Here is a 15824-nt window from a genome sequence, read left to right as displayed (position 1 = left end):
AAAAACAACACAGTTTCACGTGTAGAAACCGATTGGTACGTTGTCCCGCGAGACATTACTGCCACGGTTTGGTGATGCAGTCATTGCCAGCATGGTTTTTACAGGTAAAACACATTTAAAGGGAACCTGTCACCAGGATTTTGGGTATAGAGCTGAGGTCATGGGTTGCTAGATGCCCGCTAGCACATCCACAATACCCAGTCCCCATAGCTCTGTGTGCTTTTATTGTGTAAAAAAAAACAATTTGATACATATGCAAATAAACCTGATATAAGTCCTGTCCCTGACTCATCTTAGTGACAGGACTCATCTCAGGTTAATTTGCATATTTATTACACAATAAAAGCACACAGAGCTATGGGGACTGGGTATTGTGGATGTGCTAGCGGCGATCTAGCAACCCATGTCCTCAGCTCTATACCCAAAATCCCGGTGACAGGTTCCCCTCCAGGGCTTTACCTAAATTCTCTTTCAGGTAAATGCGTCAAGCAAGCACATGACTGACTGCCTGCAGGCTATTCTGCAGACCTGACCGGATGTGCCCGTTACCTCCTCTTCAGCGGCAAAATGCCCACATTGCCACCTCACTCTACATCTGTGGCACAATCACCGGTGACAACTCTTTCCAGAAATATCACTGATATAGTTCATTATGATGTCATCACATGCACTGGTAACCCACAGGGTACCCACCCATGTGCCTACCAACCTTTGATGCCATGATTAAAGATGGCATCACCAGGCAGTGCTGTTCCCCCCTCATATTAACCCTGCAATGTCGTTACCCACTAGGAAACCCATAGGTGATAAATTAGTAGGGTTGGTAGTTTTTTATGTTATCTCCCACAAGCCTACCCACCTCTAATTCCACTGCCTGATCCTAAAGTGGACATCCTAATGCCAGCGGGGGTGATTATGCTGCCAGCTTTGTGCCACAACATCACTGATTATGGTGGCCGGTCAGGGACAGTGCTTGATGTGTCCCCTTTACAATGCGTCACAGGTGATGAAGTGGTGTGTGGTGACATCACATGTGGTGTCAACTCTAGAAATTGGGCTCCATGAACCTCAGCTGTGGTGACACCAGGAGCAGGTGTGGGCCAAGCCATAGAAGTGGCACCTTTGGCTTTATTGTTCCTATAGGCATGATGTCATCAAGAGGATTATTGGAGTCATGGACTGGAGGGTGTGGGACCTTACAGGGTTAATGATGTCATAGGAATGGTAGACACAAGCCTGGTGATGTCACATTGGCAGCATTGGGATAATGCACACTGTCAGTGACGTTCTAAAGGCCCAGGATTAATAGTGATGTCACAAGGGGTGCCAGCCAGATTAAACAAGAGGGGCTGACATCACTGCCCATGTAGCTGCAGTGCATGTGGTGAACACTGGCATGTCTCATTTAAGGTGGTGACGTCACAGGCTTTGGCATAGCATTGGTGACATCATAAGGGCATGTATTGCCGGCACATTACAATAAAGGCGGCTGTGATTTGTAGTGGTTTGGGCCGGCAGAGTCCTGGTGTATGGTGCCCAGACAAGCACCGAGGACAGTGCACGGCGCTGCAGATGTCCGGACTCTGGGGGCGGAGTCTGCGCTGTGCACGGTTGTCATGGAGACGGGGTGACAACACCGCGCTGCACGGACAGAATGGAGGAGGCCCGGGAGCCGGGTGAGTTCTAGTGTCACCGCCATCATATCTGGCCTGTATAGACACAGCCTGGTCAGGATGGCGCCTGCAGCCCCTTTATACTTCAGATCCCAACTTGTCAGAACTTCACCTAAACATGGTGACACTGATGACTGCTCTGAAGGCACCCGGGGACACTATTCAGGGTGAATACCTTCATGCCTGTAGTATGTCCCATGTATACTGTACATATCTGGTAGATATGAAGTGGGCAGATGTGTACAGTTTTTATTTTCCTCTTATTTGTTTATTTTTTTAAATTTCTTTATTTTTTTGCTCTTTTTTCCTTTTCTTCAGGGAGTGGGGCGCACTACAGAAATAAGACGAAAGCCATTGTTATAAACCTTTATTTTGAAGATTCTAGTATTTTTATTTTACATTTTATTGTTACTTTTCATGTACTAGCTAGTGTTGATCGAGCATGCTAGGCCAAACACCAGTTCGGCTTGAGCATCGCTATGCTCGGCACATGGCGGTATACGGCCGAGTACCGCATGTGTTCGAGCACAATGCTCGAGTCTCCACCCCGCATGTTTCTTGGCTGCTATGCAGTCAATAATTGTGCAGGTAAGTACTGCCCTCACTGTAATGCCGTAGCCATGTTGGTTACTGACATTACAGTGATTGGCTGGCCGGAACGCGTCATCGGGTGCTGTATAGCACCCAATGACGTGTTCGGCTCAGTGTTAGTCAGGGAGAGCAGAAGGGAAAGATAGTGTAGAGCAGGGGTGGCCAACCTTACAGACACAAAGAGCCAACAAAAAAAAAAAAATGTATGACTGCCAGATGCCACGAGGTATACCTTTACACAAATATGCCTGCACACGACAGTATTACTGCAATTGAGTTTTCAAACGTTTAAAAGTGTATTTAAACCACCTTTCCTACCTGTAGTGTAGACAGCTTTAGTGAGGATTATGCCAATCTTTGTTTTTCACAATGTGTTTTAATATTTCTCAGATGACCGCCTTATGCTCAGATGACCGCCTTATGCTCAGATGACCGCCTTATGCTCAGATGACCGACCCATGCTCAGATGACCGCCTTATGCTCAGATGACCGCCCATGCTCAGATAACCGCCTTATACTCAGATGACCGCCCTTGCTCAGATGATTGCCCTATACTCAGATGACCGCCTTATACTCAGATGACCGCCCATGCTCAGATGACCGCCTTATAATCAGATGACAGCCTCATGCTCAGATGACCGCCCCATGCTCAGATGACCGCCCCATGCTCAGATGACCGCCCCATGCTCAGATGACCGCCCCATGCTCAGCTGACCGCCTTATGCTCAGATGACCACTCATGCTCAGATGACCGCCCATGCTCAGATGACCGCCCCGTGCTCAAATGACCGTCCCATACTCAGATGACCGCCCCATGCTCAGATGACCGCTCTATGCTCAGATGACTGCCCACGCTCAGATGACCGCCCCATGCTCAGATGACCGCCTTATGCTCAGATGACCGCCCATGCTCAGATGACCGCTCCGTGCCCAAATGACCGTCCCATACTCAGATGACCGCCACATGCTCAGATGACCGCTCTATGCTCAGATGACTGCCCACGCTCAGATGACCGCCCCATGCTCAGATGACCGCCCCATGCTCAGATGACCACTCTATGCTCAGATGACCGCCTTATGCTCAGATGACCGCCTTATGCTCAAATGACTGCCCCATGCTCAGATGACCGCCCCATGTTCAGATGACCGCTCTATGCTCAGATGACCGCCTTATGCTCAGATGACTGCCCACACTCAGATGACTTCCCCATGCTCAGATGACCGCCCCATGTTCAGATGACCGCTCTATGCTCAGATGACCGCCTTATGCTCAGATGACTGCCCACACTCAGATGTCTGCCCCATGCTCAGATGACTGCCCCATGTTCAGATGACCGCCCCATGCTCAGATGACCGACCATGCTCAAATGACCGCTCCATGCACAGATGACCGCCCCATGTTCAGATGACCGCTCCATGCACAGATGACCGCCCCATGTTCAGATGACCGCCTTATGCTCAGATGACTGCCCATGCTCAGATGACCGCCTTATACTCAGATGACCGCCTTATGCCCAGATGACCGCCCATGCTCAGATGACCGACCAAGCTCAGATTTCTGCCCTATACTCAGATGACCGCCCCATGTTCAGATGATCGCCCATACTCAGATGACCGCCTTATGCTCAGATGACCGCCTTATGTTCAGATGACCGCCCATGCTCAGATGACCGATGACCGCCCTATACTCAGATGACCGCCCCATGCTCAGATGACAGCCCCATGCTCAGATGACAGCCCCATGCTCAGATGACCGCCCCATGCTCAGATGACCGCCCCGTGCTCAGATGACCGTCCCATACTCAGATGACCGCCCCATGCTCAGATGACCACCCCATGCTCAGATGACCGCTCTATGCTCAGATGACTGCCCACACTCAGATGACCGCCCCATGCTTAGCTTAGATGACCGACCATGCTCAGATGACCGCTCCATGCACAGATGACCGCCTTATGCTCAGATGACCGCCACATGTTCAGATGACCGCCTTATGCTCAGATGACTGCCTATGCTCAGATGACCGCCTTATACTCAGATGACCGCCTTATGCTCAGATGACCGCCCATGGTCAGATGACCGCCCATGCTCAGATTACTGCCCTATACTCAGATGACCGCCCCATGTTCAGATGATCGCCCATACTCAGATGACCGCCTTATGCTCAGATGACCGCCTTATGTTCAGATGACCGCCCATGCTCAGATGACCGCCCTATACTCAGATGACTGCCCCATGCTCAGATGACAGCCCCATGCTCAGATGACCGCCCATGCTCAGGTGACTGCCCCATGCTCAGATGACCGCCCCATGCTCAGATGACCGCCCCATGCTCAGATGACTGCCCCATGCACAGATGACAGCCCATGCTCAGATGACGGCCCCATGCTCAGATGACCGCCTTATGCTCAGATGACCGCCCATGGTCAGATGACCGCCTTATGCTCAGATGACCGCCCATGGTCAGATGACCGCCCATGCTCAGATTACTGCCCTATACTCAGATGACCGCCCCATGTTCAGATGATCGCCCATACACAGATGACCGCCTTATGCTCAGATGACCGCCCATGCTCAGATGACCGCCCTATACTCAGATGACTGCCCAATGCTCAGATGACAGCCCCATGCTCAGATGACCGCCCATGCTCAGGTGACTGCCCCATGCTCAGATGACCGCCCCATGCTCAGATGACCGCCCCATGCTCAGATGACTGCCCCATGCACAGATGACAGCCCATGCTCAGATGACCGCCCCATGCTCAGATGATGGCCCCATGCTCAGATGACCGCCCATGCTCAGATGACCGCCTTATGCTCAGATGATCGCCCATGCTCAGATGACCACCCATGCTCAGATAACCGCCCCATGCTCAGATGACCACCCCATGCTCAGATGACCGCTCTATGCTCAGATGACTGCCCACGCTCAGATGACCGCCCCATGCTCAGATGACCACTCTATGCTCAGATGACCGCCTTATGCTCAGATGACCGCCGTATGCTCAGATGACTGCCCATGCTCAGATGACCGCCTTATGCTCAGATGACCGCCCATGCTCAGATGACCGTCCCATACTCAGGTGACCGCCCCATGCTCAGATGACCACCCCATGCTCAGATGACCGCTCTATGCTCAGATGACTGCCCACACTCAGATGACCGCCCCATGCTTAGATGACCGACCATGCTCAGATGACCGCTCCATGCACAGATGACCGCACATGCTCAGATGACCGCCACATGTTCAGATGACCGCCTTATGCTCAGATGACTGCCTATGCTCAGATGACCGCCTTATACTCAGATGACCGCCTTATGCTCAGATGACCGCCCATGGTCAGATGACCGCTAATGCTCAGATTACTGCCCTATACTCAGATGACCGCCCCATGTTCAGATGATCGCCCATACTCAGATGACCGCCTTATGCTCAGATGACCGCCTTATGTTCAGATGACCGCCCATGCTCAGATGACCGCCCTATACTCAGATGACTGCCCCATGCTCAGATGACAGCCCCATGCTCAGATGACCGCCCATGCTCAGGTGACCGCCCCATGCTCAGATGACCACCCCATGCTCAGATGACCGCCCCATGCTCAGATGACTGCCCCATGCACAGATGACAGCCCATGCTCAGATGACGGCCCCATGCTCAGATGACCGCCCATGCTCAGATGACCGCCTTATGCTCAGATGACCGTCCATGCTCAGATGACCGCCCATACTCAGATAACCGCCCCATGCTCAGATGACCACCCTATGCTCAGATGACCGCTCTATGCTCAGATGACTGCCCACGCTCAGATGACCACTCTATGCTCAGATGACCGCCTTATGCTCAGATGACCGCCTTATGCTCAGATGACTGCCCATGCTCAGATGACCGCCTTATGCTCAGATGACCGCCCATGCTCAGATGACCGTCCCATACTCAGGTGACCGCCCCATGCTCAGATGACCACCCCATGCTCAGATGACCGCTCTATGCTCAGATGACTGCCCACGCTCAGATGACCGCCCCATGCTCAGATGACCACTCTATGCTCAGATGACTGCCCACGCTCAGATGACTGCCCCATGCTCAGATGACCGCCCCATGTTCAGATGACCGCTCTATGCTCAGATGACCGCCTTATGCTCAGATGACTGCCCACGCTCAGATGACTGCCCCATGCTCAGATGACTGCCCCATGTTCAGATGACCGCCCCATGCTCAGATGACCGACCATGCTCAGATGACCGCTCCATGCACAGATGACTGCCCATGCTCAGATGTTCGCCCCGTGCTCTGATGACCGCCCCATGCTCAGATGACCGCCTTATGCTCAGATGACTGCCCCATGCTCAGATGACTGCCCCATGTTCAGATGACCGCCCCATGCTCAGATGACCGACCATGCTCAGATGACCGCTCCATGCACAGATGACTGCCCATGCTCAGATGTTCGCCCCGTGCTCAGATGACCACCCCATGCTCAGATGACCGCTCTATGCTCAGATGACTGCCCACACTCAGATGACCGCCCCATGCTTAGATGACCGACCATGCTCAGATGACCGCTCCATGCACAGATGACCGCACATGCTCAGATGACCGCCACATGTTCAGATGACCGCCTTATGCTCAGATGACTGCCTATGCTCAGATGACCGCCTTATACTCAGATGACCGCCTTATGCTCAGATGACCGCCCATGGTCAGATGACCGCTAATGCTCAGATTACTGCCCTATACTCAGATGACCGCCCCATGTTCAGATGATCGCCCATACTCAGATGACCGCCTTATGCTCAGATGACCGCCTTATGTTCAGATGACCGCCCATGCTCAGATGACCGCCCTATACTCAGATGACTGCCCCATGCTCAGATGACAGCCCCATGCTCAGATGACCGCCCATGCTCAGGTGACCGCCCCATGCTCAGATGACCACCCCATGCTCAGATGACCGCCCCATGCTCAGATGACTGCCCCATGCACAGATGACAGCCCATGCTCAGATGACGGCCCCATGCTCAGATGACCGCCCATGCTCAGATGACCGCCTTATGCTCAGATGACCGTCCATGCTCAGATGACCGCCCATACTCAGATAACCGCCCCATGCTCAGATGACCACCCTATGCTCAGATGACCGCTCTATGCTCAGATGACTGCCCACGCTCAGATGACCACTCTATGCTCAGATGACCGCCTTATGCTCAGATGACCGCCTTATGCTCAGATGACTGCCCATGCTCAGATGACCGCCTTATGCTTAGATGACCGCCCATGCTCAGATGACCGTCCCATACTCAGGTGACCGCCCCATGCTCAGATGACCACCCCATGCTCAGATGACCGCTCTATGCTCAGATGACTGCCCACGCTCAGATGACCGCCCCATGCTCAGATGACCACTCTATGCTCAGATGACTGCCCACGCTCAGATGACTGCCCCATGCTCAGATGACCGCCCCATGTTCAGATGACCGCTCTATGCTCAGATGACCGCCTTATGCTCAGATGACTGCCCACGCTCAGATGACTGCCCCATGCTCAGATTACTGCCCCATGTTCAGATGACCGCCCCATGCTCAGATGACCGACCATGCTCAGATGACCGCTCCATGCACAGATGACTGCCCATGCTCAGATGTTCGCCCCGTGCTCTGATGACCGCCCCATGCTCAGATGACCGCCTTATGCTCAGATGACCACCTTATGCTCAGATGACCGCCCATGCTTAGATTACTGCCCTATACTCAGATGACCGCCCCATGTTCAGATGATCGCCCATACTCAGATGACCGCCTTATGCTTAGATGACCGCCCTATGCTCAGATGACCGCCTTATGTTTAGATGACTGCCCATGCTCAGATGACCGCCCCATGCTCAGATGACCGCCCCATGCTCAGGTGACTGCCCCATGCTCACATGACCGCCCCATGCTCAGATGACCGACCCATGCTCAGATGACTGCCTTATGCTCAGATGACCGCCCATGCTCAGATGACCGCCTTATACTCAGATGACCGCCCTTGCTCAGATGATTGCCCTATACTCAGATGACCGCCCCATGCTGAGATGACCGCCTTATGATCAGATGACAGCCCCATGCTCAGATGACCGCCTTATGCTCAGATGACCGCCCATGCTCAGATGACCGCCTTATGCTCAGATGACCGCCCATGCTCAGATGACCGTTCCATACTCAGATGGCCGCCCCATGCTCAGATGACCGCCCATGCTCAGATGTTCGCCCCGTGCTCTGATGACCACCCCATGCTCAGATGACTGCCTTATGCTCAGATGACCACCTTATGCTCAGATGACTGCCCATGCTCCGATGACTGCCTTATGCTCAGATGACCGCCCATGCTCAGATGACCGCCCATGCTTAGATTACTGCCCTATACTCAGATGACCGCCCCATGTTCAGATGATCGCCCATACTCAGATGACCGCCTTATGCTTAGATGACCGCCTTATGCTCAGATGACTGCCCACGCTCAGATGACCACTCTATGCTCAGATGACCGCCTTATGCTCAGATGACCGCCTTATGCTCAGATGACTGCCCATGCTCAGATGACCGCCTTATGCTTAGATGACCGCCCATGCTCAGATGACCGTCCCATACTCAGGTGACCGCTCTATGCTCAGATGACTGCCCACGCTCAGATGACCACTCTATGCTCAGATGACCGCCTTATGCTCAGATGACCGCCTTATGCTCAGATGACTGCCCATGCTCAGATGACCGCCTTATGCTTAGATGACCGCCCATGCTCAGATGACCGTCCCATACTCAGGTGACCGCCCCATGCTCAGATGACCACCCCATGCTCAGATGACCGCTCTATGCTCAGATGACTGCCCACGCTCAGATGACCGCCCCATGCTCAGATGACCACTCTATGCTCAGATGACTGCCCACGCTCAGATGACTGCCCCATGCTCAGATGACCGCCCCATGTTCAGATGACCGCTCTATGCTCAGATGACCGCCTTATGCTCAGATGACTGCCCACGCTCAGATGACTGCCCCATGCTCAGATGACTGCCCCATGTTCAGATGACCGCCCCATGCTCAGATGACCGACCATGCTCAGATGACCGCTCCATGCACAGATGACTGCCCATGCTCAGATGTTCGCCCCGTGCTCTGATGACCGCCCCATGCTCAGATGACCGCCTTATGCTCAGATGACCACCTTATGCTCAGATGACCGCCCATGCTTAGATTACTGCCCTATACTCAGATGACCGCCCCATGTTCAGATGATCGCCCATACTCAGATGACCGCCTTATGCTTAGATGACCGCCCTATGCTCAGATGACCGCCTTATGTTTAGATGACTGCCCATGCTCAGATGACCGCCCCATGCTCAGATGACCGCCCCATGCTCAGGTGACTGCCCCATGCTCACATGACCGCCCCATGCTCAGATGACCGACCCATGCTCAGATGACTGCCTTATGCTCAGATGACCGCCCATGCTCAGATGACCGCCTTATACTCAGATGACCGCCCTTGCTCAGATGATTGCCCTATACTCAGATGACCGCCCCATGCTGAGATGACCGCCTTATGATCAGATGACAGCCCCATGCTCAGATGACCGCCTTATGCTCAGATGACCGCCCATGCTCAGATGACCGCCTTATGCTCAGATGACCGCCCATGCTCAGATGACCGTTCCATACTCAGATGGCCGCCCCATGCTCAGATGACCGCCCATGCTCAGATGTTCGCCCCGTGCTCTGATGACCACCCCATGCTCAGATGACTGCCTTATGCTCAGATGACCACCTTATGCTCAGATGACTGCCCATGCTCCGATGACTGCCTTATGCTCAGATGACCGCCCATGCTCAGATGACCGCCCATGCTTAGATTACTGCCCTATACTCAGATGACCGCCCCATGTTCAGATGATCGCCCATACTCAGATGACCGCCTTATGCTTAGATGACCGCCTTATGCTCAGATGACCGCCTTATGTTCAGATGACCGCCCATGCTCAGATGACCGCCCTATACTCAGATGACCGCCCCATGCTCAGATGACCGCCCCATGCTCAGGTGACTGCCCCATGCTCAGGTGACTGCCCCATGCTCACATGACCGCCCCATGCTCAGATGACTGACCCATGCTCAGATGACCGCCTTATGCTCAGATGACCGCCCATGCTCAGATGACCGCCTTATACTCAGATGACCGCCCTTGCTCAGATGATTGCCCTATACTCAGATGACCGCCCCATGCTGAGATGACCGCCTTATGATCAGATGACAGCCCCATGCTCAGATGACCGCCCATGCTCAGATGACCGCCCATGCTCAGATGACCGCCCATGCTCAGATGACCGTCCCATACTCAGATGACCGCCCCATGCTCAGATGACCGCCCCATGCTCAGATGACCGCCCCATGTTCAGATGACCGCTCTATGCTCAGATGACCGCCTTATGCTCAGATAACTGCCCACGCTCAGATGAGTGCCCCATGCTCAGATGACCGCCCCATGTTCAGATAACCGCTCTATGCTCAGATGACCACCTTATGCTCAGATGACCACCTTATGCTCAGATGACTGCCCATGCTCAGATGACCGCCTTATGCTCAGATGACCGCCCATGTTCAGATGACCGCCCATGCTTAGATTACTGCCCTATACTCAGATGACCGCCCCATGTTCAGATGATCGCCCATACTCAGATGACTGCCTTATGCTTAGATGACCGCCTTATGTTCAGATGACCGCCCATGCTCAGATGACCGCCCTATACTCAGATGACCGCCCCCTGGCTCAGATGACCGACCCATGCTCAGATGACCGCCTTATGCTCAGATGACCGCCCATGCTTAGATGACCGCCTTATACTCAGATGACCGCCCTTGCTCAGATGATTGCCCTATACTCAGATGACCGCCCCATGCTCAGATGACCGCCTTATGATCAGATGACAGCCCCATGCTCAGATGACCGCCCCATGCTCAGATGACCGCTCTATTCTCAGATGACTGCCTTATGCTCAGATGACTGCCCACGCTCAGATGACTGCCCACGCTCAGATGACCGCCCCATGTTCAGATGACCGCTCTATGCTCAGATGACCGCCTTATGCTCAGATAACTGCCCACGCTCAGATGACTGCCCCATGCTCAGATGACCGCCCCATGTTCAGATGACCGCTCTATGCTCAGATGACCGCCTTATGCTCAGATAACTGCCCACGCTCAGATGACTGCCCCATGCTCTGATGACCGCCCCATGCTCTGATGACCGCCCATGTTCAGATAACCGCTCTATGCTCAGATGACCGCCTTATGCTCAGATGACTGCCCACGCTCAGATGACTGCCCCATGTTCAGATGACCGCCCCATGCTCAGATGACCGACCATGCTCAAATGACCGCTCCATGCACAGATGACCGCCCATGCTCAGATGACCGCCCCATGTTCAGATGACCGTCTTATGCTTAGATGACTGCCCATGCTCAGATGACCGCCTTATACTCAGATGACCACCTTATGCTCAGATGACCGCCCATGCTCAGATGACCGCCCATGCTCAGATTACTGCCCTATACTCAGATGACCGCCCCATGTTCAGATGATCGCCCATACTCAGATGACCGCCTTATGCTCAGATGACCGCCTTATGTTCAGATGACCGCCCATGCTCAGATGACCGCCCTATACTCAGATGACCGCGCCATGCTCAGATGACCGCCCCATGCTCAGATGACCGCCCATGCTCAGGTGACTGCCCCATGCTCAGATGACCGCCCCATGCTCAGATGACCGCCCCATGCTCAGATGACCGCCTCATGATCAGATGACTGCCCCATGCACAGATGACAGCTTATGCTCAGATGACGGCCCCATGCTCAAATGACCGCCCCATGCTCAAATGATCGCCCCATGCTCAAATGACCGCCTTATGCTCAGATGACTGCCCATGCTCAGATGACCGCCCTATGCTCAGATGACTGCCCATGCTCAAATGACCGCCTTATGCTCAGATGAGCATGCTTAGACGACCGCGCATGCTTAGACGACCGCCCATATGCGAGCCGTGGGTTGGCCACCCCTGGTGTAGAGAGAGAAATTTTTTTGGGGGAAGTTGAAAAACTTGTCAGAGACCCAAATGTCCTTTTAAGGACTATTGTGTGTGGCAGCAATATTTATTTTTAGCGCATCCTGCGCTAAATAGCGTACAATAGTTAGGCCGCTGCAGACAGCGACATTATCTGCGCTATATCTCCTATGTAACATGTGCACATCCAAAAAATATTTGTGACATCCAGTGTACTTTTTCAGTAGACGGTGTCCGCTGCTGACATCAGCAACATTATCTGCGGTATTTCTCCTGTGTAACGTTTCCACATCCCAAATACCTGTGACATTCCCTGTAATTTTTTATTAGCCGCTGCTGACATCAGCGACGTTACCTGCGCTATATCTCCTGTGTGACGTTTCCACATCCCAAATACCTTTTTTCATTTTTTGGCGCATGCACTTACAAATCCTACGCTACTGTATGTGTGACATACTTTCAAGCATATCTAACATTTAATATGCAGAAGGTGAGCCGTAAGGGACAGGTAAGTGGCCGTGATGCTGATGGTGCATGCAGAGGCCATGCCCCTGGGCTCGTTGAAACTGTGCCTGCTGCCAGAGCACAAGAAAAACAATCATCCACGATACCTAGCTTCATGTCCCAGTTTGCAGGGTGGCGCAGGACACCACTGTTGAAGTCAGATCAGTGCGACCAGGTGGTCATTTGGATTGCAGCAGATAATGCTTCCAGTCAGTTAAGCACCACCGTGTCTTCAAACAAGTCCAGTCTCAGTAGCCAAGAGTCTGGTCAACACAATCCTCACCCTGATTTTCATTCCTCCCACCATGGAGAGTCTTGCCAAACAAGTGATCCCACACTCGGATATTCCGATAAGCTCTTTTCAGCGCCATTGCTTCATTTGGGCCTCTCGACAAGCCTGCTAAAGGGACATGAGGAGATCTTGTGCCCTGATTCCAAAACTCTTGAGCATCCACAGTCACAAGAAGATTACGGTGGGGAACGGCAATTAGTGTTCCACGAGGTGGATGATGATGATGAGACACAGTTGCCAAAAAGTCAACAGCAATTAGTGTCTCAAGAGGTTGATGATGAGTATGAGACACAGTTGTCAATAACTGAGGTTGTTAGGTCAACAAGTCAGGAAGATGAGCAGAGTGAGGAAGTGGAAGAGGAGATGGTGGACGATGAAGTCACTGACCCAACTTGGGAAAGTGGCAAGCCGAGCGAGGACAGCAGTAAAGAGGGGGAGGGATCCGCAGTACCGCAACAGGCTGGGAGAGGCAGTGGGGTGGCAAACGGGAGAAGGCGGGCCATACCAAACAGGCCCGCAACTGTTCCTAGGGACACACCCTTGCGGAAATCTCCCTTGCCAAGGGGTATGTGTTCCGCAGTCTGGTGCTTTTTTCAGGAAAGTGAGGATGACAAAAGAATTGTAATTTGCAACCTGTGCTATACAAAAATGAGCAGGGGCGTAAACACTCGCAACCTCACCACAACCATCATGATCCTCCACATGGCATCAAAGCACCATAATAGGTGGGTCGAACGCCTGGATCCACAATCTATGTCTGCGGGTCACACCACTGCCTCCTCTTCCTCTGTGTCACATGCTGGTCAATCCCCTGTCGAAGGCGCTGGCCTGGATGCCTCCCGCCCTGCATCTGGACCTTCGCAAGCACCATCAGCGACCACATCCACTTCCGTGTCCCAGCTCAGCGCACAAATGTCCTTACCCCATGTATTTGAATGCAAGCGCAAATACCCAGCCACCCACCCACAGGCCATAGCACTAAATGCTCAACTTTCCAAATTACTGGCCCTTGCCATTTAGGCTTGTGGACACTGAGGCCTTCTGCAGCCTGATGTCGGCGGCCGTCTCTCGTTACGCAGTCCCCAGCCGCCACTATTTTTCACGGTGTTCTGTGCCCGCTTTACACCAGCATGTGTCCCGTAACATCACCCGTGCCCTGACCAACATAGTTACTGGAAAGGTCCACTTAACCACTGACACATGGACAAGTGCTTGTGGCCAGGGACGCTACATTTCCCTGAAGGCACACTGGGTGAACGTTGTGGAGACTGGAAGCGAGTCGTAAACTGGGATGGCACAGGTGCTACCGACGCCAAGGATTGCGGGCCCTAGTTTCATCAGGGTTTTCCCACCACCTACGTTAGTGGCTCCAACCCCCACTTCTCCTCCTCTGCCTCCTCCTCCACTTCCACCTCAGAATTATCCTCTTGCAGTACCAGTCAGCTATCAGTCGGTAGCTGGAAGCAGTGTAGCACTGCAGTGGGGAAGCATCAACAGGCCGTTCTTAAGCTGATCTGCTTAGGTGACAAACAGCACACCAACGCAGAGCTGTGGCAAGGGATAAGAGACCAGACTTTGCTGTGGCTCTCGCCATTCAACCTAGAACCAGGCATGGTTGTGTCTGATAATGGCCGTAACTTGGTGGCGGCTTTGGAGCTCAGGAAGCTCTAACACATCCCATGCCCAACCCACATCTTCAACTTAGTGGTTCAGCAGTTTCAAAAAATCTACCCCAATTTGCCTGAGCTACTGGTGAAGGTGCTCCGCGTGTGTGCACATTTCCACAAGTCATCAACAGCTTCCGCCGGTCTGTCAACGCTGCAGCAGCGCTTACAATTGCTAGCTCACCGACTGTTGTGCGACGTGAGCACGCGCTGAAACTTGACGGTCCACATGTTGGCCAGACTTTGTGAGCAGGAGAGGGCAGTAGTGGAATACCAGCTGCAACATGGTTGTCGCCTTTCCAGTCAGCTTCCGCTATTCACAAGTGGTTTTAAGAAACTTTGAGAAATCAACACAGATGGTGAGCGGCGATAACGCTATTATCAGCGTCACCATCGCACTTCTATGTCTACTCAAACGCTTGCTGCTCACAATTAAGGCCGACGCTTTGCATGTGTAAAAGGTGGAAATGGGGGAAGACATTACACTGGGTGATAGCCAGACCACCCTCAGTTCATCTTTTCAGCGCAAATTGTATAATGATGATGAGGAGGAGCAGGAGACGGTCGCCTCCTCTACAGAGGGTAGTACCATGATAGTTTAATTCCATCTGTTCAGCGTGGATGGGCAGAAGAGGATGAGGAGATTGAGAGTGATCCTCCTGATGAGGACAACGAAGTCTTGCCTGTTGGGACTCTGGCACACATGGCTGACATTATGTTAGGCTGCCTTTCCCGTGACCCACGCATTTTGGACAACACCGATTAATGGTTGTTCACCCTTCTCGACCCCCGCTACAAAGAGAACTTCTCATCTCTCATTCTTGTGGTGGAGAGGTCGAGCAAAATGGTTCAATACCAGAAGGTCTTTGTGGAAAAATTGCTCCAAAAATTTCCAGCGGACAACGCAACCGGCAGAGAACGTAGTTCCTTGGGCAACCGAGGAGGGGAGACAAGGGGAACACACATCAGTTCCAACAGAGGCAGGGCAACACTCTCCAAGGCCTA

At 53.0% G+C, this 15824-nt stretch overlaps 1 protein-coding gene across 1 annotated transcript in view; it reads left to right on the top strand.

Moving 5' to 3' along the window:
* Positions 1–1622: 1622 nt before the first annotated feature.
* Positions 1623–15824, top strand: part of ERICH6 (glutamate rich 6) — a 114481-nt gene continuing 100279 nt past the window's right edge. The window contains exon 1 of the mRNA XM_044291621.1: positions 1623–1676. Coding sequence (XP_044147556.1) covers positions 1655–1676 — 22 coding nt within the window. The 5' untranslated portion in view covers positions 1623–1654. The remainder of the gene's footprint in view (positions 1677–15824) is intronic.

Source organism: Bufo gargarizans, chromosome 4, assembly GCF_014858855.1.
Source record: "Bufo gargarizans isolate SCDJY-AF-19 chromosome 4, ASM1485885v1, whole genome shotgun sequence".
Classification (NCBI taxonomy): Eukaryota; Metazoa; Chordata; class Amphibia; order Anura; family Bufonidae; genus Bufo; species Bufo gargarizans.
The sequence above is the reverse complement of the archived record's forward strand: the minus strand, read 5'-3'. Positions and strand labels throughout refer to the sequence as shown.